General features: G+C 39.9%; 2 protein-coding genes across 2 annotated transcripts; one reads left to right on the top strand and one right to left on the bottom strand.

Moving 5' to 3' along the window:
- The first annotated feature begins 3,587 nt into the window (after window positions 1-3,587).
- On the top strand, window positions 3,588-6,773 carry nkapd1 (NKAP domain containing 1). Its single transcript, XM_079166514.1, has 6 exons — window positions 3,588-3,677; window positions 3,924-4,000; window positions 4,663-4,739; window positions 4,883-5,023; window positions 5,239-5,292; window positions 5,822-6,773. Exons 2-6 carry the CDS (start codon window positions 3,932-3,934, stop codon window positions 6,192-6,194), a joined length of 714 nt encoding a protein of 237 aa, XP_079022640.1. The 5' UTR covers window positions 3,588-3,677; window positions 3,924-3,931; the 3' UTR covers window positions 6,195-6,773.
- A 5,882-nt stretch (window positions 6,774-12,655) lies between these two features.
- On the bottom strand, window positions 12,656-17,056 carry lrfn1 (leucine rich repeat and fibronectin type III domain containing 1; the record flags this gene model as incomplete). The annotated part of the gene is made up of 2 exons (XM_079166643.1): window positions 12,656-13,556; window positions 15,681-17,056. The coding sequence occupies 2 exons, from the start codon at window positions 17,054-17,056 to the stop codon at window positions 12,656-12,658; spliced, it is 2,277 nt and encodes a 758-aa protein (XP_079022769.1).
- Window positions 17,057-21,957: the final 4,901 nt, after the last annotated feature.

The following is a 21,957-nucleotide window of genomic DNA, read 5'->3' as shown; positions in this document are numbered from 1 at the left end:
TATTATCTATAATACAATTAAAAAACGATTATACATTATTAATAACCTAAACTATTACAGGATGTTTTTATGTGTTAGTTTCAAATCCTGCCTCTTGTGATTCTCAGATGTTTAAGCTTTGCTTTTTTCCTGTGTGGGCAAAACAAAACAAAAATGTCTCAAAATGCATGTGAATCAAAGTACATCCACGTATTTTATGGAAGGAGGATTAAATAGCTACATTCAAAGGAGCTTTATCCAAACACTAAAGAAAAACAACTCAGTTTATGTCAACAAAGACAGTTTGGCAAATTCAATCTTGAAAAACCTTTCCCAAAACAGCCTTCAAATTTCAACTGTTTCTTTTGCACTCATTTCTATTCTTTGGGTGTTTTTGCTCACATTTTAAAAAGACAAGGACAAACTCAGGTACAGGACAGGCAGAGGAAGAAGATTTGGCAGACCAAGATGTGACTGAGGGAATTGAGGGAAACAAAGTGGTTTTTGAACAGACAATATTCTCTTCATGCGTGGATGATACATAAGGCTTGACTTTGCTGTTCAAAGTGTGGCGGGAAAGTCATTCTACCACTGGAGATCCAGGAGGTGAGAAGAAAGCCAGTTTACCACAAGGACAGCATGCAATCGGCCAATTCATAAATCAAATGAGACCAGATTGTTTGCATGGTCACCATGTGCCATCTATGAAACAAGATTTACCCATCTTTTTATTTCAGTGACCTTCAGACAGATGTGCATGAAGCACCACAGACTGATAAGATTGTGTCCCTGAGAATTACATGCATTTTAGGTGTCAAATGCAATTTAGAAAAGAAGTCTGTGGCTGTTTAGGTTTATTGTTGGGAGATAACACTGGAGACAGTGGAAGATGACTGAAATCTAGTCGCTGTCATTGTATATCAGCCTTTGTCCAAACATATTTGTACATTACGTACCAAATCCCAGAATCAAATTCCTTGTATGTGTAACGCAATAAACAGTTTCTGATTCTTTTTTTGATTAAATAGTAGCCATAGTGAAAGTAACTAATTTGCTCTACAATTATCTTATTAAGCACTCAGAGGTCATATTCTGACAAGGTTGCATAAGCTCCGGCATTTTAATATCTTAACATCTTAACAGAAAATGTTTGGAGAAGTTGCACCTTCATGTGAACAAGACTTTTTGTTTGAGTTAGTTAAGTATAATAATTAATATTAAAAAAAAATCAAGAATGCGCTATATTAAGAAATCCTGGATCCAAATCCAAATACTTCCACCAAATTCCATTGATATCTGTCAACAAATATTTAATATATCTTGCTTTTTAATTTAATTGCTCACTAACAACCACAAAATATTTGATTAAAAATACACTCAAAGGTAATAAATGACAGTGGTGGAAGAAGTATTCAGCAGCAATAACAATATAAAACAACTTCTCAGCAAATCGAGCCTTCTTGAAATTAAAAGTAAATATGAACTATGCAGTAAAAATGGCGTCTGTTGGTGTTCTTCCCTTGTGAATAGCTGTAACATTAAAATGTTTGAGCTTGTCACGCTTGTTGTTACAGTCTGGTTTGACTTGTGTGAATCAACAAAGACTAAAAGGGATCTGTTAGTGAAGTTTGAACCAATTATCTATTTTGAGAGAAAATAACTTTAAAAAGATACTTCCTCCCTAAAAAAGGGAACATTTTTTAAGTTGATCAGTCATCTATGATTTGTTGTCTACAGTGGTGTCAGAATTTGAACAATCCAAAGTAAGCATCAAATGTCTTGGGGGGGGAAAAATGTACACAGCTGAGAAGAAACAAACTAAATCCAACAAGATTTTAGCTTTTCAGTTAAAAAACACGCCTGTTTCTGCCAGCATGATATTCTGGCTCAAGCAGCTCCGTCTGGTGAAATGCTGTAGCTTACTTGTGCGGATGAGCAGCAGCTTTGAAGTGTAATCTGCCTATAAAGGCATTCTGTATCCACTATAAGTAAGGCATAAAGTTGATGGGCCGTTATCTAAAATTAGGTCTAATATACACATATAAGAAAAGATGAAACTTAAATTCCCACCGGGTAATGATGGGAGCACAAAATCATCTTCTCAGTAAGTGGCAGACTGGAGCAGCTTCATACCCAATACAATACTTATTACCTCTAATTAGACAACCACTTAAGCACCTTACTCTTCATCAGATTGTTCCTTTTAAATATTGGCTTGCATAACTGCCCTAGTTTGTATATTAGTTGTTACAAAGTGATCCATCTCTCTATATGTTTGTGCATATATTACCAGAACTATTGATCACCAGTTGATGGCTGGTCTTGCAGCCAGAGCCATGTACGCTCGTCTGAGGACTTTGCATTAGTGGAGCTGGGTTTCATGGGGTGGGGCTACTTTTAGATGTAGCTTGTTTTAATTTGGGTCAGATAGAAGTCAAGCCAGGTCAATTAGCACAAAGACGGGAAGCAGGAACTTACACTCCACTACAATAAATGGGCAAATGCTTCATTTTTTACCACATTTGTTGAATAACCTTAATTATTACTTTTAAAGTTCAGATTAATAATACAAAACAGTGTGAAATCAAATATTGATCTCCAGTGGAAAAACACGAAATGCCTTTCTGCAAAATGAGTACTTTTATCTTTGGTAGCCTTTAGATATTGTTTTATATTAGATATTGTTTTATATGTTTTCGAAATTTGGTGAGCTTTATCTAATGTGTGTCAAGAAAATTGCTTTTAAAAGAGAATAAAACTAAATATCCCCAAAACATGTGACCAAACTTAAACCAAGATTATAATTTGTGAAGAGAGGTTTGAATTAAACTTGAAACTGTGGGGCTTCAGCAGAGAAATACTTTCAATATTGGCACATCTATAAATTATTCAATTAATAGATTTATTCCATAAAATGTCAGAAACTAATGAGAAAGTGCCAAACACAATTTCCCAGAGCTCAATGCGATTGCAAATTCATTATTTTATCTGACTGACATGAAAATATGAAAATCCAACAATATTTCATTTAAAATGTCATAAAACAGAAATAAATATAGACAACCTTGAAACTACACAGCTGTGTATACTTACACATCTGGCAGGTATGAGCGTGGTCTTCCCTCTCTTGTTCTTCCTTGACAACACTTCATCTGCCAACAGAAAGAAAAGGAAAATATCTGTCTCCTATCTTTTTTGCTTGCTTGATATTTTACTTTCTTTATCAGTAACTCCTTCATTGTTTTGGTTTGTTTGGTGACGTTATGTATATATCTATAGCTGTGCAGCTGCATACTGGAGTGTTGACTCTCAGTGGGACCATCAGCACTATCCCCTTTCATATTACTTTGAGTCATTTAATGGCTGGTTTCTTTTGCAGCCTATTCGATATTCAAAATGCAGGTTTTGTTTATCGTTTTAAAGATTCATTATTCAAAAAACAATGTCCCTGTATTGCTAAATGTGCACGTTGTTGCACGTCCACTAGCTGGACCGGTTCACAGCTTGTACCTCAATGATTGACGGACAATTGGACCAATAACAGTTCAGTATTTCCAACGTTCAGTGACGTAGGGTGTGCGACAACGTGACGTGTGTCAGTACAGCGGAAGTACCGGTAGAGGCTATAAACTTCTTTATAAATCCATGCTGTAAACAAAAGTGTGTTGTTCGTCCTGAATGCTACGCGTTTTGGAAAGGTACAGTTTGTACATATTGGCGAAATGACGGTGAAAGTGTGTTAGTAGTCGTTTACGTAGATTTTGAACTGATTCATTATTACTGTATCTGAATAACCAGCCGTGTTAGCTAGCGAGCTAGGCTAACAGGTGATGTTCATGTAGCGTAGAGACAGCATTCATATATCAGGAAGAGCAACCTGTTCACACTAATCGCTTATCTTTAGGTTCATTAACTAAAGATGACGTACGTTTGTCTCGTGTCAGGTGTGATCATGTCAAAGCAGCCGTTGGGGAAGACGTTGCTGAGGAATGTGATCCGACACACAGATGCTCACAATAAGGTGCGTTTGTGTTCACGTGTTTGTCCCACACGTCGGAAACATACATAGATAAATACATACATACAAAAAATAAGTCCCGTTTGTTTTTGTTGAAATTGTTTCGAAGAGTTGTTGACTCTTTTTTTCTTGGTAAAGCGATGAATTGTGTTGCGTTATACTGATGCTTATTGACACTTTAGAAGTATCTAAATTAACTGGCAACGGTAGACTTTAGACTTCTTATAGACTGTCAATGGACTGGACTGAGAATGCAGGGATACCTTTACAATGAAAACCGGTCACAATCACTTTGAAGCAGTTTAAATCTGATCAACACTTAAAAATCAGTTTTAGAGCTGAAACTATTATTTTCATTCATGAGTCAATGGATCAATTCTTTGTTTTATAAAATCTCCTTAAGCCCAAGGTGACGGTCCTCAGATTACTTGTATAAGACAAAAACATGCAGCACATCGTCACATTTCAGAGGCTGGAACTAGGTGACGTTTGGTATTAATGTGAAGATGGAACAAATAAATATAGGCATATATAACCTCTGTAAGCATTGTAATACTGTATGCCTGTTGGGGATCCAAAAACAGCATTCCCAATGCGAGTGTATGAAGGTTAGTATGTGTGGCTGGGCGGTCTGTAATGTACTTACTCTTGTTGACCCACTGCAGATCCAGGAGGAGACGGAGATGTGGAAAATGCGAGGCTGGCAGGTCCACAAACATTTGCCAGATACAAAGAATGTGAGGTAAGAACAGTAAATGTCCCTATTTAATTTGAGCCACCGTACCCCAAGTGACACCAAAGGTAATTTGGGAGTGTTTTTCATGACGTAACTCAGTTTAGAGAGCTGTTACTGTATGTTGCAATTTGATTGTGGTTGTTTTCTAGGGGGCAAATGCACTGTGATCGAGTGTCAGATCAGCCTCGAGACCTGAATCGAAGCAGAGAGCGAGTCTCAGAACATGATGACCGAGAGGCCCGGTACTGGAGTCGCAAACTGTATGAATTTAAGGCCAGTGATCCCGACAGGTACAGCATATGAAGAAGCCTTCATACAAGTATGTTTTAGTTTGGTGAGAATCTCAGAATGGCTTATTTTTGTAAGGTGGAACAGAGAAAAGGAAGAAAGTGAATTGGTTTTCTTATTTATAATTTAGACTTTGTTCATTTTTCCACACTACAGTGTAAATATAAGGGAGTTAAACATGGTTGACAAATCTTCATATGATGTGTTCACGTCACAGGTGGGGACATAGTGGCTTCAAGGAGCTTTATCCCGAGGAGTTTGAAAGCGACAGGTAAGCAAAAATGCAACACAGCATCAAATAAGTAAGAGATTCAGCTCTGTACTTCCATAAAGGTGGGGCTCATGTGAGAGGAAGACACAACATAAATTATTTTCATTGAGTCGCATCACCTTCTGACAGTCGTTTAATGTAATTCAACTTAGATTTAATGGATGCAGTGTAATGTCAACACACTGTTTTATTACTCACACAACCAACTCTGTAATCAAAATTAATTTGATGACATGAACCATCGCAGGTCGTTAACATGAAAATCGTTTTGTTGAAACCAAGCTGTGTGTTAAAACATTCAGGTCTCCAAGCCAAAGCTGAGAAAACCCTGATGACGTTGTGAAGGGTTCATTTTTTCATACTTGAGAAAGCTCCTCCAGAAGAGATTATACAACAGTTTTCAGTAGCCCAGTTGTGACACATGAACTAATCTTGATGTGTAAAATCGGTGGATTGCCCCTATAAAGACTTATGGCACACCTGCTGTACCTGTCCTAAATGTATCTTGTTTAATTTATCTTTTCCTTAGTGAAAAAAGCAGGTCCACAAGAAAGGCCGGGCGCCACAAAATGAAAAGGTCCAAGTCTGACACAGAGGCAAGCTTATCAAAACGATCAAAAAAATCCTCTCGAAAGAAGAAAAAGAAAAAGAAGAAGAAAGATGAGGAGGAGAGGCGTAAGAAGGAGGAGTGCTCAAGCAGCGAGAGCAGCAGCGATGACAGCAGTGCTACTAAAGACAAGCAGCGGAGGAAAAAGACCAAAAGCCGACATAAAAACAAGAAAACAGAAAGAAACAGAGACGACGACAGCAGCTCGGGCGACAGTGATGGCGAAGAAGAAAGGGAGAGAAGGACTCACAGGCGCAAAAAGCGAAAGCAGGACTCTCATAAAGACTCAAACTGAAAAAAGAAGACAATAAAAACTGGAAAGCAGCAGGTGAGGAGAGCTTGGGTGATAGTTCTGGAGACCGAAAAACATGGACAGACACACAGCTCAGGTAACGTTTAGAAAAACTACTGCAGATTCCTGTGTTCGTCACTTCACAGAGGGCTTTTCTCCGCAGGGCCCTTCTGTGTTGTCCTTTGTTAGACATCAACAAACCTGTGCTGTCAGCCTTCTCTGTGTAGTGATGCCTCATCCACCCCTGCAGTGGCTTGAAGCACACTGCACGGCGGTGCATGCAGCATGAAGAGACACCACCTGCCTCATTTAGGATTCTGTCGGCTGCAGGATCATTGATTGATCACAGACTCTCTCCTCAGACCGTCTGCCTCATGTGGGGACCTTCTATCCTGAATTGACCACCATTTTTTTATTGCACATTTTATTTAAGAAACCAGACAAATTAAGACACTCTCCTCACCAATTATGGAAGAATGTGCATTTGCTTTTATTCATTTTTTTTTTGTGTGTGTGTGTGTGTGTGGACATTTTTATATTTGCATGCAGGACATTGTCATAGTTAAAAAATAAACATCTATTTTGCCGTTTTTAATAAAATGTGGGAATATTTTTTAAAGCAATATGTCTGGTGATTTTCTTTAGTTTTCTTATTGTCAACAAAACCAATAATGCATTTATCTGACTAACAAGTATTTTCTGAGTAGCCAATGCTTCATTTGCTGAAGTACTGTACAAAAAATATTGGGTGGGGATTTTTTCTTCAGATAAAAAAAAACATTAATAAGCCCAGGGAGAGCCTCATTTCTTTCATAGTCTTAATTTTCATTACGTTTTTTTCATACAATTTTCATTAATTACGCAGTGCTATATAAACTGGTGCAATAGACCACTTTGTTGAGAATAAAATATAAACAGAAATATAGAATATTTCCAGCTTTTTGTTTTAACAGGTATTGTGATTTATGTTTAAGTATGTTTCAGAGATCTGACATTTTCATTTAGATTCCTAAACATAATGTCATATAAATGTAAAAACACAGTTTCCACCCATCTGTCAAGATAACATTTGTTCAAAGCCAAATACAGAAATGTAATAAGACGGAAGTTTAACTGTAGATACGCGAGTTCATAAGACCACATAATACTTTGAAATAACATCCGGAATAAGAAAAATGAAATCTTTCGATTTACGGTCTTGTGATTTATTTTGATCCGTCTGTTTGTAAAGAAATACACAGAGGGCGGCTTCCTCTCTCCAGAGGATCAAAGAACGCAGTCTCGTACCAGTCTTTTTATGATGCAGGAGATGTACCTTAATAAAATGCTATTCACAAACAAAATGGATTCATTTAGGGATTTTTCACTCTATGTTGAAGAGCAGTGAGGCCTTATTGCTTAGGTAAGGTAGTACTGTGGGTGAATGTTATGCCTGAGAAAAATATTCAATAACAACACAAAAATGTAACGACACTCGTAAACAACACTATTCAAACCGTATTAACATCACGTCCCTATGCCGCTGGTCAGTTTCTTCCTACCACAGAATTTGTCAGATTAAATCTAGTATTAAAAAAATTAAAATAAACTGTTAACAAGTAGTAGGCCTGTGCCTTCTGGGTATTTTTAGATAATCTGATGCTGAAGGAATTGTTGGTAAAAGTGTGTGCGAACTGGAGAAGCCTGAAGCACTTTACTGAGTGTGTCAATAGGCTAAGTGTTCTCTCTAAGCAGCAGTGTGGGGGCTGGGTTGAGCTTGGCTGCAACTGCCCAAATCTTGGAAATGGAAAAAAGCGAAATGAAATTCAGCTGGTCAAATCAGTGTTGACGGAGGTTTTTAAAACACATTGTAAGGTTAATAAGCATTTGCCAAGAGGGCAACATCCTAAATTGAGTGTGTTTTATAGCTGCATGTATTTACTTATTCATAAAATAATTACCTAGAAAACTCCTACCAATAAAAAGCATTCATGTTCTTGCTACACTACAAATAATGATTAACATTTGTATATGTAGATGTACTGTAACCTTCACAAAACCTTATGTTTCTAATGTCTGTTACTGCAGGTCTTCACAAATCATTTACTTGGCAGAAGTAAGGGTGTCGTTTCCACAATTTGTGGCAGTTTGTAAGAGATTGGTAAAAGCTATCTTTCCAGTTCAAATTGCAAAAGAACAAACATCTACTGGGGAGATATAGATGCCAAAATCAAGAAAACTGTCCTGACTGCAAATTTGAGGGTTTATTAACATCAGTAGGCTATGAGTAGTGGGTGGGTGATTCAAAACAATATGTCCCAGGGAAAAATACATTGAACATTTAACCGAAGGACAAAGAAAACCCATTTTGGAGAATATAAAATCTTTGAAAGTTCTCCTTGATGTGTCGTATTAAGATGATCTGGAGGTTCCCATGAAACACAAGACCCTGGGGACATAGATGCGCTCCCCTGGATGGATTGGCACAACAATTTGTACTGACATTCGTGGTTCCCTGAGGATGTATCCTGTCTCAATGACTATTTGATGGATTGTCATGAACATTTCTACAGACATTCATGTCGCTCTCAGGATGAATTGTAATAACTTTGGGGATCCTCTGACTTAAGTGCTAATCAAAGTAAATGTTAGCATGCTAACACGCTAAACTATGATGGTTAACGTGGTACACATTACCTGCTTCAAATCCGTGGCCCCCCCCCTGGCTGTGTCCTCAACACCTATATTGTGTCCTGTGCTGGAGACTAGAGAGACAGCTCTGTTTTAAAAGTGTCTCTGTGTTCAGCTCTCAGTGGTACTTTCAGATATACTACTGTTTACTGACCACTTTCAGACGTATAGCTGTGTTCACTTACTGCTGATGCAAATCAAATCTTTCCCGCTGTTGCTGCTTCACACTAAAAGCATCCCTCTGGCGAACCCGCGGGATGCTTTTATCGGGATTCTGCACTATTTGGTCAGCAGATCAGTTTAACATATTGCAGAGAGGAACAGTACAAACAGCTACGGTGAGCTAAAAATGGCTGCAGGCGACAGGCTCTTACTGTGGGACTAGCAGCGGCAAGGTCAGACATCTCTACCTTGCTGTGCTGTGCAGTTCGTGGCATGGTCCTCCACTATGGAAAATCCCTAATTGTGAGCATGTTAGCACAAAGCTCAAAGCAGCGCAGCGTCATAGAACCGTTAGTATGGCTGTAGACTTCTTCTTTAGAAAGAAAATGCAAATAAATACATTCTACATAATAAATAATGAATGTGTTGTTCCCCCCAAAAAACCATTCCTCGATATTCAGTGCGACTTTTTATCAATGTCTATAACTGAAATCCTCCTCAAATGGTGGAGATGGTAGCAAGTTTAGAAAACGGCTGTTAACACAAAATGAATCTTTGAATTAATACAAATGTCTCTCCACAGAAACTGTGGGTAAAGTGTCTGGGTTTTTAGATACAGAAATGGTAAGTCAATTATTTGAAATGTGAAGTTAAGAACGAGTGTAGTTATGCAAAGGTTCAAGGCTACCGGGAAACCAACAACAAAAGGATCCAATTGGAATCGAAACATTGCAGATTGCAGTCAACGATAATGAATGATGAAGAAAGAAATGATAACATTTCAGCACAGTTAGAATATGGTATATGGTATGAAGTTATCCAGCGTGGTAAGCACAGAGGACTTTATACGTTATATCTACAAACCCTGTTCAGATTGGACGTTTCAAACACTCATTACCATGCATTGAATATAAAAAGCTCTCACGAAGTCGAGGCACATTTTTTTTTTGCAGTAACTTTTAAGTTATAACTGCTGAGGAGACATTACACGCTCTGTTTGCTAGTTTAGCTGCCATGGCCAATTTTGAAGACTTGGTGAAGTCTCAGCCTCCTCCTGCCTAAGCAGGTTTTGTGTGGAACACTTCTCCTGTTGTGACAAATGGTCAGCAGCACATTTCCACAATGGAAACCATCAGTAGTTATGGAGGAGACGGACAGGGGTTGAAACAATGTGTGCACCACAAATTGACAGCTGAGCATTTAAACCCTAAATGTAAGTCTTCTTCTAGCGCTAAATGTGAATGTTTTTTGACAGAAAATGTGTTAAGAACGAAGACGAAAAAGGAAGGGATCACAACGTTCTTAGACTCCATCCTCTCCGTCAGTGAGGATGCAAATAGGAGATTCGAGAGGATTGAAAACCTCCAGTGTGGCTTATCTCTCTGCTCCATATTTTATCTCTTTGCTGTCCACGCAGCTCAGTTTCATCTCAGCCTCTGCTAAGTAGCTGTAATCAGGGGAAAAGGGTGGCAGCAAACAAACATCGCTCATGCACTGTGATCTTATCTTTTCCCACTGGTAGGCCTTTTTCTGTGACACCTTATTTCACCCCCTGTAATATATGCAATATAAACAATTATAAGTGGTTTACAACACATGATGATTTAGTTGTAAGCAGATATAAGTACACTTGAAAGCGTTTCAGTCGATTTGTCAACTATGACTCCTTTTATGATGCATTTGTAACTGTCTTATAAACAATGATTGGTTCACAATAAAACACAGTTTTAATCAGACAAAAATGTCCTCAAATATTCGTTCATATTTTTTCAATGGCGTATTTAACTATTCATAAACATGCCTTCTTCACTCTCCATGACAAACAGTGAAGGCCATGAGATGCAGTTAAAAGCTCAAAATGTCTTCTAGAGTTTTCATATAACATATTCATAAACTGTTTTAATCCTGCTGGTAAGTGGCTTCTTTCTCATGTACATAAACCAGACATTTTTGTAACACACTGTGAGGATTTGTGCATGTGTGTTATCACTTATCACTTAATGTGATTACAGCGGAGTAATATTAATCATCCATTGTCTGTTCATACACCAGTTACAAATGCTTCACAAAAGGAGTTCTAGATATTGACAAACGCATTAATAAAGAGGTCCTTATCTCTGCTTGCAACCACATCATCATAATGAAGCCATTTATTTACTGTGTACATACAGTACTGCTTATATGTGATACATAGGTGGGGTTTAAGTGAAGTGTTACCTCCTTTTCAAGATCTAAGCTTTGTCCAGAATAAGAGAAAACTGAATGTACTAGCAGGATGCTACTCAGGCTTTCTGTTAATAACGATTATTATATCGTCTTCCCTGCATACTGCAAGTTATTGGGAACTTTACAGAGCCTCGTCTCCCCCTAGTGGGATGCAACTAATCTTACACCCTTGTTAATACCAACTGGCTGCATTTGAATTCAGCATCACGTTCGGTTATCATGTCCCTCGTCGCCCCGCGCCCCACTCTGCTTCCGTGGTCGTTGTGCAGTTTTCACAGCGGCCTTATAAATAGTACTCTGGAATCAAATATTCATCATCTCAATTTGTGTGTCCCTCCCTGCAGCGGACACACACTGCTGCTCCTGAAGCAAAAGAACAAACTGATACAATTAACCCACACAAAAAATTTAATACCCTTCGTGAGGGGATAAATGGTCCAAACTTTGACATACTAAATAGGGAGCGGTGTCATGACACAGGTTTTTAATGTAAAAACTTGCAGCCAACACCCAAATGCTTTGTAAAAAGTCATGTGACATGACTTACTTACTTACATAGTTAGTACACATACACCAATGTTTTAATATATTTATATATGTCTTTTTTGTTTGTTGTCTTTTTATCTAGGCCAGCCAGATACAGTACTGATTAATATACAGCCACATCTGGAACAATACCTATTTAACATCATACAGTCCGACCGTCATAGAGGAATCAACGGTTGGTTTCCAGGTCCATCCTCTCTATGTTAACATTAGAAATCGGCATGTGTAAAATCCTGTTCTTTTTTTTAAATTATTATTATTGTAAAGACTGGTGGTGTTACTTGTCCTTGTATTTCGTGTCTTCTGTGCAAAAGTCTTTTTTTTTTGTTGTTGAAAGAACCCAAAACATGATTGACATAACAGGATACCTGGCTGTTCACTTTACAGTTATGATGAAGTTTTTTTTTTTTTTTTTTTTCTTTTTTTAAACAATTAAACAGTCACATCCAAACGCCACACTCTCCTTGGCATGTCACAGAAAAAATGAGAAAATTAAAATCCTCCCATCCGCCCATCATCAGGGTGGGAGGCAACGATGGGACGGTTTATGACTACAGTGAGCAGCATCCTCCATTCGTACATTTTTCAGAGTAAGGCACTGCTGCATGAAGAAACGACATGGCCAACAAACCTCTCTGGGAGTATGATGAGGGAGGCAGGACAAAGGGAGACTGTGATCTTCTCCAGCAACTCACAGAAAGTTTGCATGTGTAAGTACATTGTGCTCGTGTTCATCATTTGCTGTGTGCAGGAAAAATGTGTGCGTTATATGGCATGTAGAGATACTTGTGTTTGAACATGTGTGTGTCTGTGTGTGGCAGAGCCGTTTTTTTGTTTTTCCCCCGGCTACATCGCTTTCCTCAGACTGTGCTCTCAAGCATCCACTCAGTGCTGCTGAACGTAACTCTCCTGTTGGCGAGCGGCGAGGACTCCATGTTGAGCTGGTTGGTGGACTTGTGCCACCTCGTCCTCGCTCTGCGTGGGTAACTATGACTCTGAAAAATGGAGTAATCCCCTCCGTCAAAAGAAAATCTGTGCCTAGTTCGTGCCAGCTCATTAGGGAGCAATCCCATGTTGGCCAGAGCACCTTTCTTGTCCTTAAGCCTGGGAGCCTCCTTGGTGCCAGCGTTGGGGCCTATGAGACACAGGGACATGGTGGAGCCCGTCAGGCTACTGTCCGTCTGTGTGTCCTCAGATGGGGGGCCAGAGCACTGTGCATCCAGGCTGGTTCTTCTATTCATCCTGTCTACAGTCATGGGCGGCAGCTCCACCTCCAGGATGGCAGTGGTGGCTGCTGGATTCTCTTTCTTCTCATTGTTCACCCTCAGCACCAGCGCCATGCACTCTTTGGGCGCGTGAGCTTCACGCTGGCCCTCATCAGACGGTTGCTTGGAGGTGGAGCGCTGAAGCCGCTGCTGGCTGCCATTGGTCTGCGAGTGCATGCTGGAGCTGACCTTGGTCTTGCTGTCTTCCGGGCCGCTGTAGGCCTTGTAACGGATCATCAGGATGATAATGAACACCAGCACGGAAGCAACAATTATACCACCAATAATGATGATCATAGTGCCTCCCAGAAACTGGCTGTGCATGAAGCGGCACTGGCTGACCTCACTGGCCGTGTGGAACTGCACACAGCCAACCACACGTGTGGCGGTTAATGATGTGATGCCGTCGTCGTAAACCGCCAGCACACAAAGGTCATACTCTCGACCTGCGGCCAGATCATTGATTAAGAAGTTCTTGCTGGTAGATGGGATCATTCTGTAGAGAAGAGAAATAAAGTGCGGTGGTGAAGATGTAGATTCTTAATCATCGGAATTACAACGCCCACATTTACTGATTTGCATAAGGTGTATTAAATCACACATGAGGCGTCAGCTCCACTCAACAAAAAGACAACAGGGCCATCACAGCTCTAGCATTGAATATCACTCATTCTGGTAGACAAACATAAAATGCACAACACTTTGTCACAGTTGACTTATGGGAGAATATGTTATATCATAAAATAGTGAGAAGTTGCTCTATTGGGTTTGTGTATAAAATGACATCAAGGGTAAACAGCAAGGTGATAAACAAGGCAGAGGAGGCTTGCTACCTAGAAAAATAGACCAGAACTGCTGCAGGTCACAGGACAAGTGACACGTGATGTGAAGGCAGTTATGATGTGTGAGTACCTAAGGTCACATTTTGTCAGCAACGGCAAGATTACACGACTCTAAATACGATGGAGGAAAGCATTGTCTTCAGGTCAATATTGGTGTGAATATAATTAGAAGCGTGTTCCTTTTCCCTAAAGGGGGACTTTGATGGTTATCATTTGTAGGTAATAATGTACCTCCTAAAGACAAAACAACACTCAGCTCCATGTCTAAACTGGATGAGGAAATTATACAGGAGAGCGACTCATTATATCTGATAAAACCTCAAAAAAAGAAAAGAAAGTCGATGGCTATTATTAACTCGCTCTATGAATACATAAATCCTAAAGTACTCTCTGTATACCAGGTTCAGCTCATGTGCATTACATATTGCATAATAAACACATCAGACTTATATTCATATTTAAGACTATTTTAAGAAGGTTTGCAAATGTTTACACTCGCTATTTAAAAAGAGTGGAACTCAAATTTATTGATTTTGCCATTTTTCTATAGGTGCACTTTATATATTACACATTGCAACTTAACTTGACTCAATTTGTTGCAGTGACTCAAGTACTGTGCACATTTTTATGTATTTTCATTGTATGGTACTTTGTACTCCACCACCACATTTCAGAGATAAATATTGTTATTTTGAATCAGCTACAGCAAATTGATTTCACAGCTATACTTGTTAGCTACTTTTTAGATTGGCATTTTATATGCAAAACACATAGTTGACTACAACATTACAATACTGCTTATTATTATTATTATTATTATTATTATTATTATTATTGTAGACTTTGTTTTAACTTTGTTTTAACTTGTACTTTGCTAGATCATTTCCATATAACTACACTGTATACTTCTACATAACTACATTTCACAGCAAAATATCTAATATCTTTAATATGACAGCTGTGGTTACTAGTTCAGATTAATATTCAACATTAAAATATTGATGAGCTTAAAAAAATACACTAGTTGGTTAGTTGGAAGCTAATAAGGTCATATGTAATAATGTATCACTCACAGTGACCAAGTACTTGTACTTATACTTTTAATACTTTAAATACATTTTAGAATTTTGAATGCAGGACTTTTACTTGTGATTAATATTTTTTTTACAGTGAGGTATTGCAACTTAATCTATATTAAGTAAGTGATCTAAATACTTCTTTCACTGCTGCAGTCAAGCCTCTCATTACACAACCACATCTCATCACACTCTGTTTCAACCAATTAATGCAGGCACTTGCTAATGATACAAACAGTTACATGCAGTGAAATAGTTGGGCATCATGTTGTTGTTTATTGTCATATTATGTTTTAATGATGCTGACATGGTCCTTTAGTCCTTAGACTGCTGGACTCCACAATCTCTTCAGCTGATTGCAACAACCTACTCAAACATCAGAGACTGAAAGTAGTTCACTGGATCTGTAAATATCTTAAGTAATTGTACATTTTATGCATATTATTATTTCAATGCATTTGCATGCATTCTAATTTATGGGAAAATGTTCCTTCTCAGTTTATCCCCCAGACAACACTATAGGGGTTTTACTTATTTTTGGACATGCTTAATCAGTTTGCATCTTTGGGATCTGTCAATCGGCCATAATGAACCGTTGTGTCATTTAGCAGATGGTAACTCCAGATGTCTCACCTTTCCTCATGTCCCTGCTCTACCACCCTCCCCTCTCTCCATCCATCCACCCCCTCCACCATGGCTTACCTGTACACCAAAGTATCATCTGCCGTGCTGTTGTACTGAATCTGGTACATCCTGATGCCGGGGATGTGGCGCTCAGAAGGCCAACGGATCACAGCGGAGGAGGAGGTCAGCTCGGTGACCATCACCCTCCTGTCCAGCTTGTCGTAGCCCTTGGTGTCGTTGCCAGATTTGGAGGAGGTGGTGATGTCTGAGAGGCCGGGGTCCTCCCGCATGTGGCCTGTGTTGTTAACAAACAAGGGTAAGGGGATCATGTTGATCTCAACAGCAGCTGTGGCGATGCCTGCGGCATTGGACGCCACACAATTAAATGCGCCGCTGTCCTTCAGCGTGGTGATGAGAATATCAAGGGTCCCATTATCATACAGAATGGTGCGGGAGTTATTATGCACCAGCTTGCCATCTGGTGACCGCCAGTGAATATCTGGATCTGGATCCCCCACTGCTTTGCATTTAAGAGTCACACCCTGCCCTTCCATCACGTAGGGCTTCGTAGAAAGATGCTTGGTGATCAGCGGAGGCTCGCAGATAAACTCCTCCTCTTGGATGGACCAGAAATACTTATCCATGAGGTGCTCTGGCGAGGCACAGGTCTCCAGATCATCTTCTCTTGTCAGCCTGCGCAGCCACAGCAGCTCACAGTTACAGTGAAGAGGGTTTCCACCGAAGCTCACTGCCAGTGTGGAGGAGCTGAAACCCTTGATGTCAGACAGGACCTCTGCTTGCTGGAATAGGCTGTCGGGCGGCAGTTTCTGCAGCCTGTTAGAGGTCATGTCCAGGCGGACCAGTTTGGTGAGCAACGTGAAAGTCCCCGCTTCAATGTGGTCAATCAGGTTGTGGTCCAGTGTGAGCGTGTTAATGTTAGTCATTCTGGCTATGGCTTCCCAGGGGAGGCTGCGCAGGTTGTTACTGGAAAGATCCAAGTCCTCTATAGTGGAAACAAACTCATCAAAGGCGGTGGGGGCCACCTGGTGGATCTGATTGTTTCCGAGGATGAGGTGCCGCAGGTTGATGAGGCCTTTAAAGTGGTCAGTCTTTATCATACTGAGGCGGTTTCCATCCATGTGGAGAGCCCGCAGGGATCGCAGGCCGACGAAGGACTGCGGGATGATCTGGCTGATGGTGTTTCGGGACAAGGTGAGGTGGACCAAACTAGTCATGTTGAAAAAGTCTTTCCTGCGGATGATGGTGATGAAGTTGTCCGTGAGTCGCAGCTCTACGGTCTTGCGGTCGATGCTGGGTGGTACAAACAACAGACCCGTCTTAGCACAGAGCAAAGTCAGAGTGGGGGAGAGGTGCTGACAGATGCAGCGGCCGGGGCAGCTGTATCCCCTCACCAGAACTGCACACAGCAGCACGCAAAGAACCAGACGGTCCATCGTTGATCAGGTTCCAGGTCCTATGCGTGAGACAGACAAAGAAAAATAGGACAGACATTCAGTAACAAAATAGAGATCTTTGAATTAATAAATAGCATTATAGCCTTTATGAGAGCCTGCTGCAAGAAAATCAAGAGTGTGACCAAGATTGCAGACACTGCCAGCAAGGTATCAATCACAAAATGGAATGGAGCTTTTCTGAAATAATGGCACCTGGGATGGGATGATGAAAGGCTGCACCAACGCTGTCAGAAGCACATGTCTCTGTAGCCTTTTAATGGAAATAACAGAATGTTTTTTGTGCCACCAGGCTGCCTCACGAGGCTGTCTCACCACCGACCATCAATTTCCCTATATTGGGTAGCTAAATGCTGTGTGCATTTCCATCATACAACAAGGCTTGTTTGTTTTTTTTCTGCTCAGAATTCCACATCAGGAGGGAGAATTAAGGGTAGAAAAGGGCGCTTGTCAGCAGCGCTCAAGGATTTGTATGACCTTTTCATGGTCTCTGCTATATGCTTCTGAAATGTACTGCAAAATTAGACAGAAACCTGTCATGTAAATCACGACAGCAGAAAGTAAAGGTGAAGACGGCGGAAATACAGCTTGTTTTCGAGTCCGTCTGATGGAGGCAAGGAAGAAGTTTTGATTCTCTGATTCCCTTTTAGAGGTATCGATTTCAGTCTTGGAGAGAACACGCCTGTGGTGACGTGAGTAAAAAGTGATTCTCGGCTGCAATAACCATAACAGACCCCGGTGAAACACAAACGGTAATGTGCTGATGCCACATGATGTCAGTGGTTTTACCCTCTTTGGCATCCATCTTGATTGTTAACGCTTTAAGCTTCACAGATGATGAGAGAGCCTGTTAATGCTGGTAAAATAACACCATGACAACTGACTTCTTTTCTAGGTTTAGAGAATTACATTTTGGTTTGCTACAGCCCAACCCCACAGGGTGACACGTTTGATCCCCCCCTTCATATTTTTTAAGAGGGCCACCATAATTATTTTAATTCACTCAGGAGAAGCTGGCTGAGGATTTTAAAACACAAATGTCTGTTTTCAACCTTTTTTGATGCTTCATCAAATTTGCCATGACTCATTTTAGAGACTCTTTATCTCCATCCCACCATGGTGAGGTGGTGCTGACGTCCTTAACACCACTGATTTTGTCCCATTGTGCCCAAAGCAAAAGCATCTAATGCTCACAGTACCAATAACCCTAAATTGAATTTGATATAAAAACGCTGGCGGTGACATCCATGGAATATTTTAAATGTCACATGTTAAATTTCATAGCACAAATGAAGCACAAGCCAAGCTCTCTTCCTCCATCTCTCAAGCTCTGCCTTATTCATAATCTTTGCACACTCTGTTGTCACTTGTGTCTTAAACTAAATAAACTTGGTCTAATGAGAGATGTTATGCATGTTCAAGATAGTGAGAGAAGGGAAAAATTACAAATGCATTTAGTTTTACATCAACCTGCCTTGCATTTGCCAGCCAGCAATGAAAATTCCTAAATGTTTTTCCTTTTCGCTCTCTTGCAGAGACACTCACTCACACTGCTGTCTGGCTTCTGTCTGACAGACAACAGGGCCTCTCATTAACTATGAAATACGGCTGTCCAATCAGAGCTCTCATTAAAAGATGTCCTTTTCCGGGGGAAGTAGGACATCTTGAAGCACAAGTTCAAAACAGTGGGTTTCTCAAAGCTTGCTGATTAAATGTACTCAACACCAACTGTTGTATTTCTTCTATGTTATACTGTGTTATATAGACTGTATTTAGGAAAGAAATTGGACCCAAAACTTCGCTTGGGTTGTGTTTACACGTCTCTTCTTTTTTTGTTATGAATCTACAGGCTGAGCTATCGCTCCATCTCTGACAGACATCTACCTTAACTGTTTGAAATTGAAAATTTTTCTCCTGTGCAATTTATTCAACAAAGAATATACAAAAAAGACAACAATTCAAACCCCCCCTGAGAGAATTTATTTATTTAGCGATGCTCCTTTATAGTTGGCAGCACAGTGTGCCTGCCTTGTCTAAATTAATTCCCCAAATATCCTTTCATTTTAATGCTGGGAAAGCTAAAACAATAAAGTAGGCCACAGCAAGGCAGATCATACATCCTGTTAAATAGACTCCTATTTAAAAGCTATAGTTGGGTGACATCATTTCAACAGTGTTATAATCTTTAGTTCATATTTAATCTTTATATTGTTGCCCAAGTTTATATAATTCCAATATAATACTGATCTTGCTCGATTGTGTTAGTTTTCTGACGGTAACTAGGCCACAAAGCTCATGGTTTCTCAGAGGACCGTCTGTGCCAGAGCATTTCCTGCCACACCGTCGAGGATACTCTATTGATCTTTCAGCATCTCGGGGAGGGGGAGGGGGGAGGGGGGGGGGGGGGGGGGGGGGGCTTTGTTGCCACGGCAACTCTGGTCTAGAATGTAGGTCTTTGAATCGCATTAAGACGATGTCGAGCTGCCCGAAACGCGAGGCCTTAATCTTAATGGGTACTGAGAAAGTAAGTAGGGACGTGAACAGATGTATGAATGGCCGAGCGAATTGAAAGAAAAGGGCAGCTCCGCCTCACATTTCTATTTCTGTTTTATTGCTTAATATCAGTGGCGGTCAAATCAATAACACAGGGTGGAGTTTTCTGTGTCCAGTCATGCAAGAGCACAACCTTTCACAGGGGACTCCTCTGAGACTTGGACACATATATTTGTTTCTTAAGAAAAGCTTTTAGTCACATTCTTACATATTTAGAAATTAAATCAACTGAATTAAAAATAAACAAAATCACATGTCTATCTATCTCCTTTGCTCCGTTTCAGTACCACGGACAGCACCGCAACTACAGACACCAGACAGCATGTTGTTTTTGCTATTTATTTTTTGCTATTTTCTATAGATACATACACAAGTATGAGATCTGAGCAGCATAAGATATGAAATCGTTAGTTAAAATAAGCATTAATGAAGGGCCACGCCCTCTTTTATTGTTTTTATCCCCTAATCTATCTATCCATCAATTATATTAAACATCTGCCAATGCAAAGTCCAACTTTAGTTTTGTTTATATCATGTTTATATTTCACTTTGCCTCCATGACACAGCCAACAATGCATATGAGAATAACTAAAGAAACTTAGAGGTGTATTTGACTGGGTGGGAAAACAAGCATGAATAAAAAATATTTTAAAAATGTAATTGCTGAAAGGTTGTGTGAGATAAAAAGCAGTGGCAGCGGCAGTGGGAGAGGCAGGGTGAGCTATTTGCAACTTTTGATGTTGCCGTCAGTGAAGACAGTTAACTACAAAGGGGAGGTGCTCTTTTGCAAGGAGATCAGATACATCCTTTTGGTGAGAAATTATAATTGTATACTGTTTGTGCAATGTCTTGACTCTTTTGTGCTAGTCTAGATATCAGTGTGTAGTCATTTACGGGCTTATTCAGAGGCTATGCTATTGGCCCCTTGTCCACTCTCCAGCTGGTGGGAGTGACCTCCCGTCAGTGTTCAGAGAGAGACTACTTATGGATAACAGTGCATTCTGAATCTGAGCTTTAGTGTGACCAGTGGGTGTGTGCAGAGAAATAATTATTGCTTTTGAGGTTGGTTAGCCCCTATAACAGTGGGAGCTATCCTTTGTGTGGGGGTTCTCTGACCCATGGTGTCCACTCGGACCTTGAATGAATTGTTTATCTTGAATAAAGGTTGTACATTTTTCTACTAAACATCTGGCTGTGTAGCGTTTGTCCGCTTGCCTCTCACACTGGACAAACTGGATAAAAAAGGCTAGAGACAACTACAGCATATGTTTGTAAATAGAATATTTGGAGGTTTTAGGCCGTTATCGGACAAAGCAAGTAACTGAAGATTTTCAATTCAATAAATCATTTAAATAATCTTTAGTTGCAGCCCTAATGGTAACATTTTGCTTCTCTGGAAGTTCTTGCAGCAGTCCTTTTTCATTGGGTCTCATAGGGTTCTTGAAACTGACGAATCAGAGCAAACACAGGATCTGACATGGATCATGGCTTTAAACAGTAGCTGATAATTAAACTGTCTACGTACTTCTACACACTAAGACAAACGTACTGAACCAAAAAATATAGAGAGCAAAAAAAAAGGAACTCGAAATTGTCCAATTTTTACAATAATCAGCTGCTCAATTAAAGATGACTAAAGGTAAGAGGTTTGATGGTGTCATAAACAATGCAGCAGGAGTCAAATGAAAGCTGCAAGATGTCGTCTCAAACAGCTCGTCCTATTTCTGACTGTGAAACACCTTCCTGCTGCTGCATTGTTAACAGATAGCATCCAGATAACACATTAAACAGGACAAGCAGCTGCAACGATGATGAGGCATCTTTGCAACATCTGAGAGAGTCATGGAATACATAAAAACATCAGTCCGTTCTTTATGAACCAGAAGAAAAAAAAACCACCTGCTTCACCTGCTCAGTTACATCCACATTGTGTAACTCCAACACGGCACTGTTGGGAATTTTAATTAGGGCATGTATAAATTCACCAGGATATTCTCATGATTAAATAACCAGAAAGAAGTAAGGGCTTTTAAAAATTCAACAGTTATTCAAATCAACTCAGAATATCTCATAAATCACAGAGCTGTCACATGAGCCAAACACACACCCTTGTTTCAAAAAGATGAAAAACACCCATCAAATAGTGTCTTTTAAATAATTGTCCTCTGTGAGAATAATCTATGTGAGTGTTAACTACCATCATTAAACTGTACAGGAATGTGCAATTAGCTGCCATCTTATATTCACTCAGAATAAAATAGGGCCTCCTTGATGTAATCTCGACATCATAACGTGGTGACGATAGCTTCCTTTCAGAGGGCAGCTTTCCC

Source organism: Pholis gunnellus (genome assembly GCF_910591455.1).
Source record: "Pholis gunnellus genome assembly, chromosome: 9".
NCBI lineage: Eukaryota > Metazoa > Chordata > Actinopteri > Perciformes > Pholidae > Pholis > Pholis gunnellus.
This window is presented reverse-complemented; position numbering and strand designations above follow the sequence as displayed.

What these genes read in the sequence shown, in the direction of transcription:
- nkapd1 (XM_079166514.1), top strand. Translation starts at nt 3,932, where the DNA reads ATGTCAAAGCAGCCGTTGGGGAAGACGTTGCTGAGGAATGTGATCCGA. An exon ending in CCAGATACAAAGAATGTGAG is followed by an intron (nt 4,740 to 4,882) that starts GTAAGAACAGTA and finishes GTTGTTTTCTAG; the next exon opens with GGGGCAAATGCACTGTGATC. An exon ending in GAGGAGTTTGAAAGCGACAG is followed by an intron (nt 5,293 to 5,821) that starts GTAAGCAAAAAT and finishes TCTTTTCCTTAG; the next exon opens with TGAAAAAAGCAGGTCCACAA.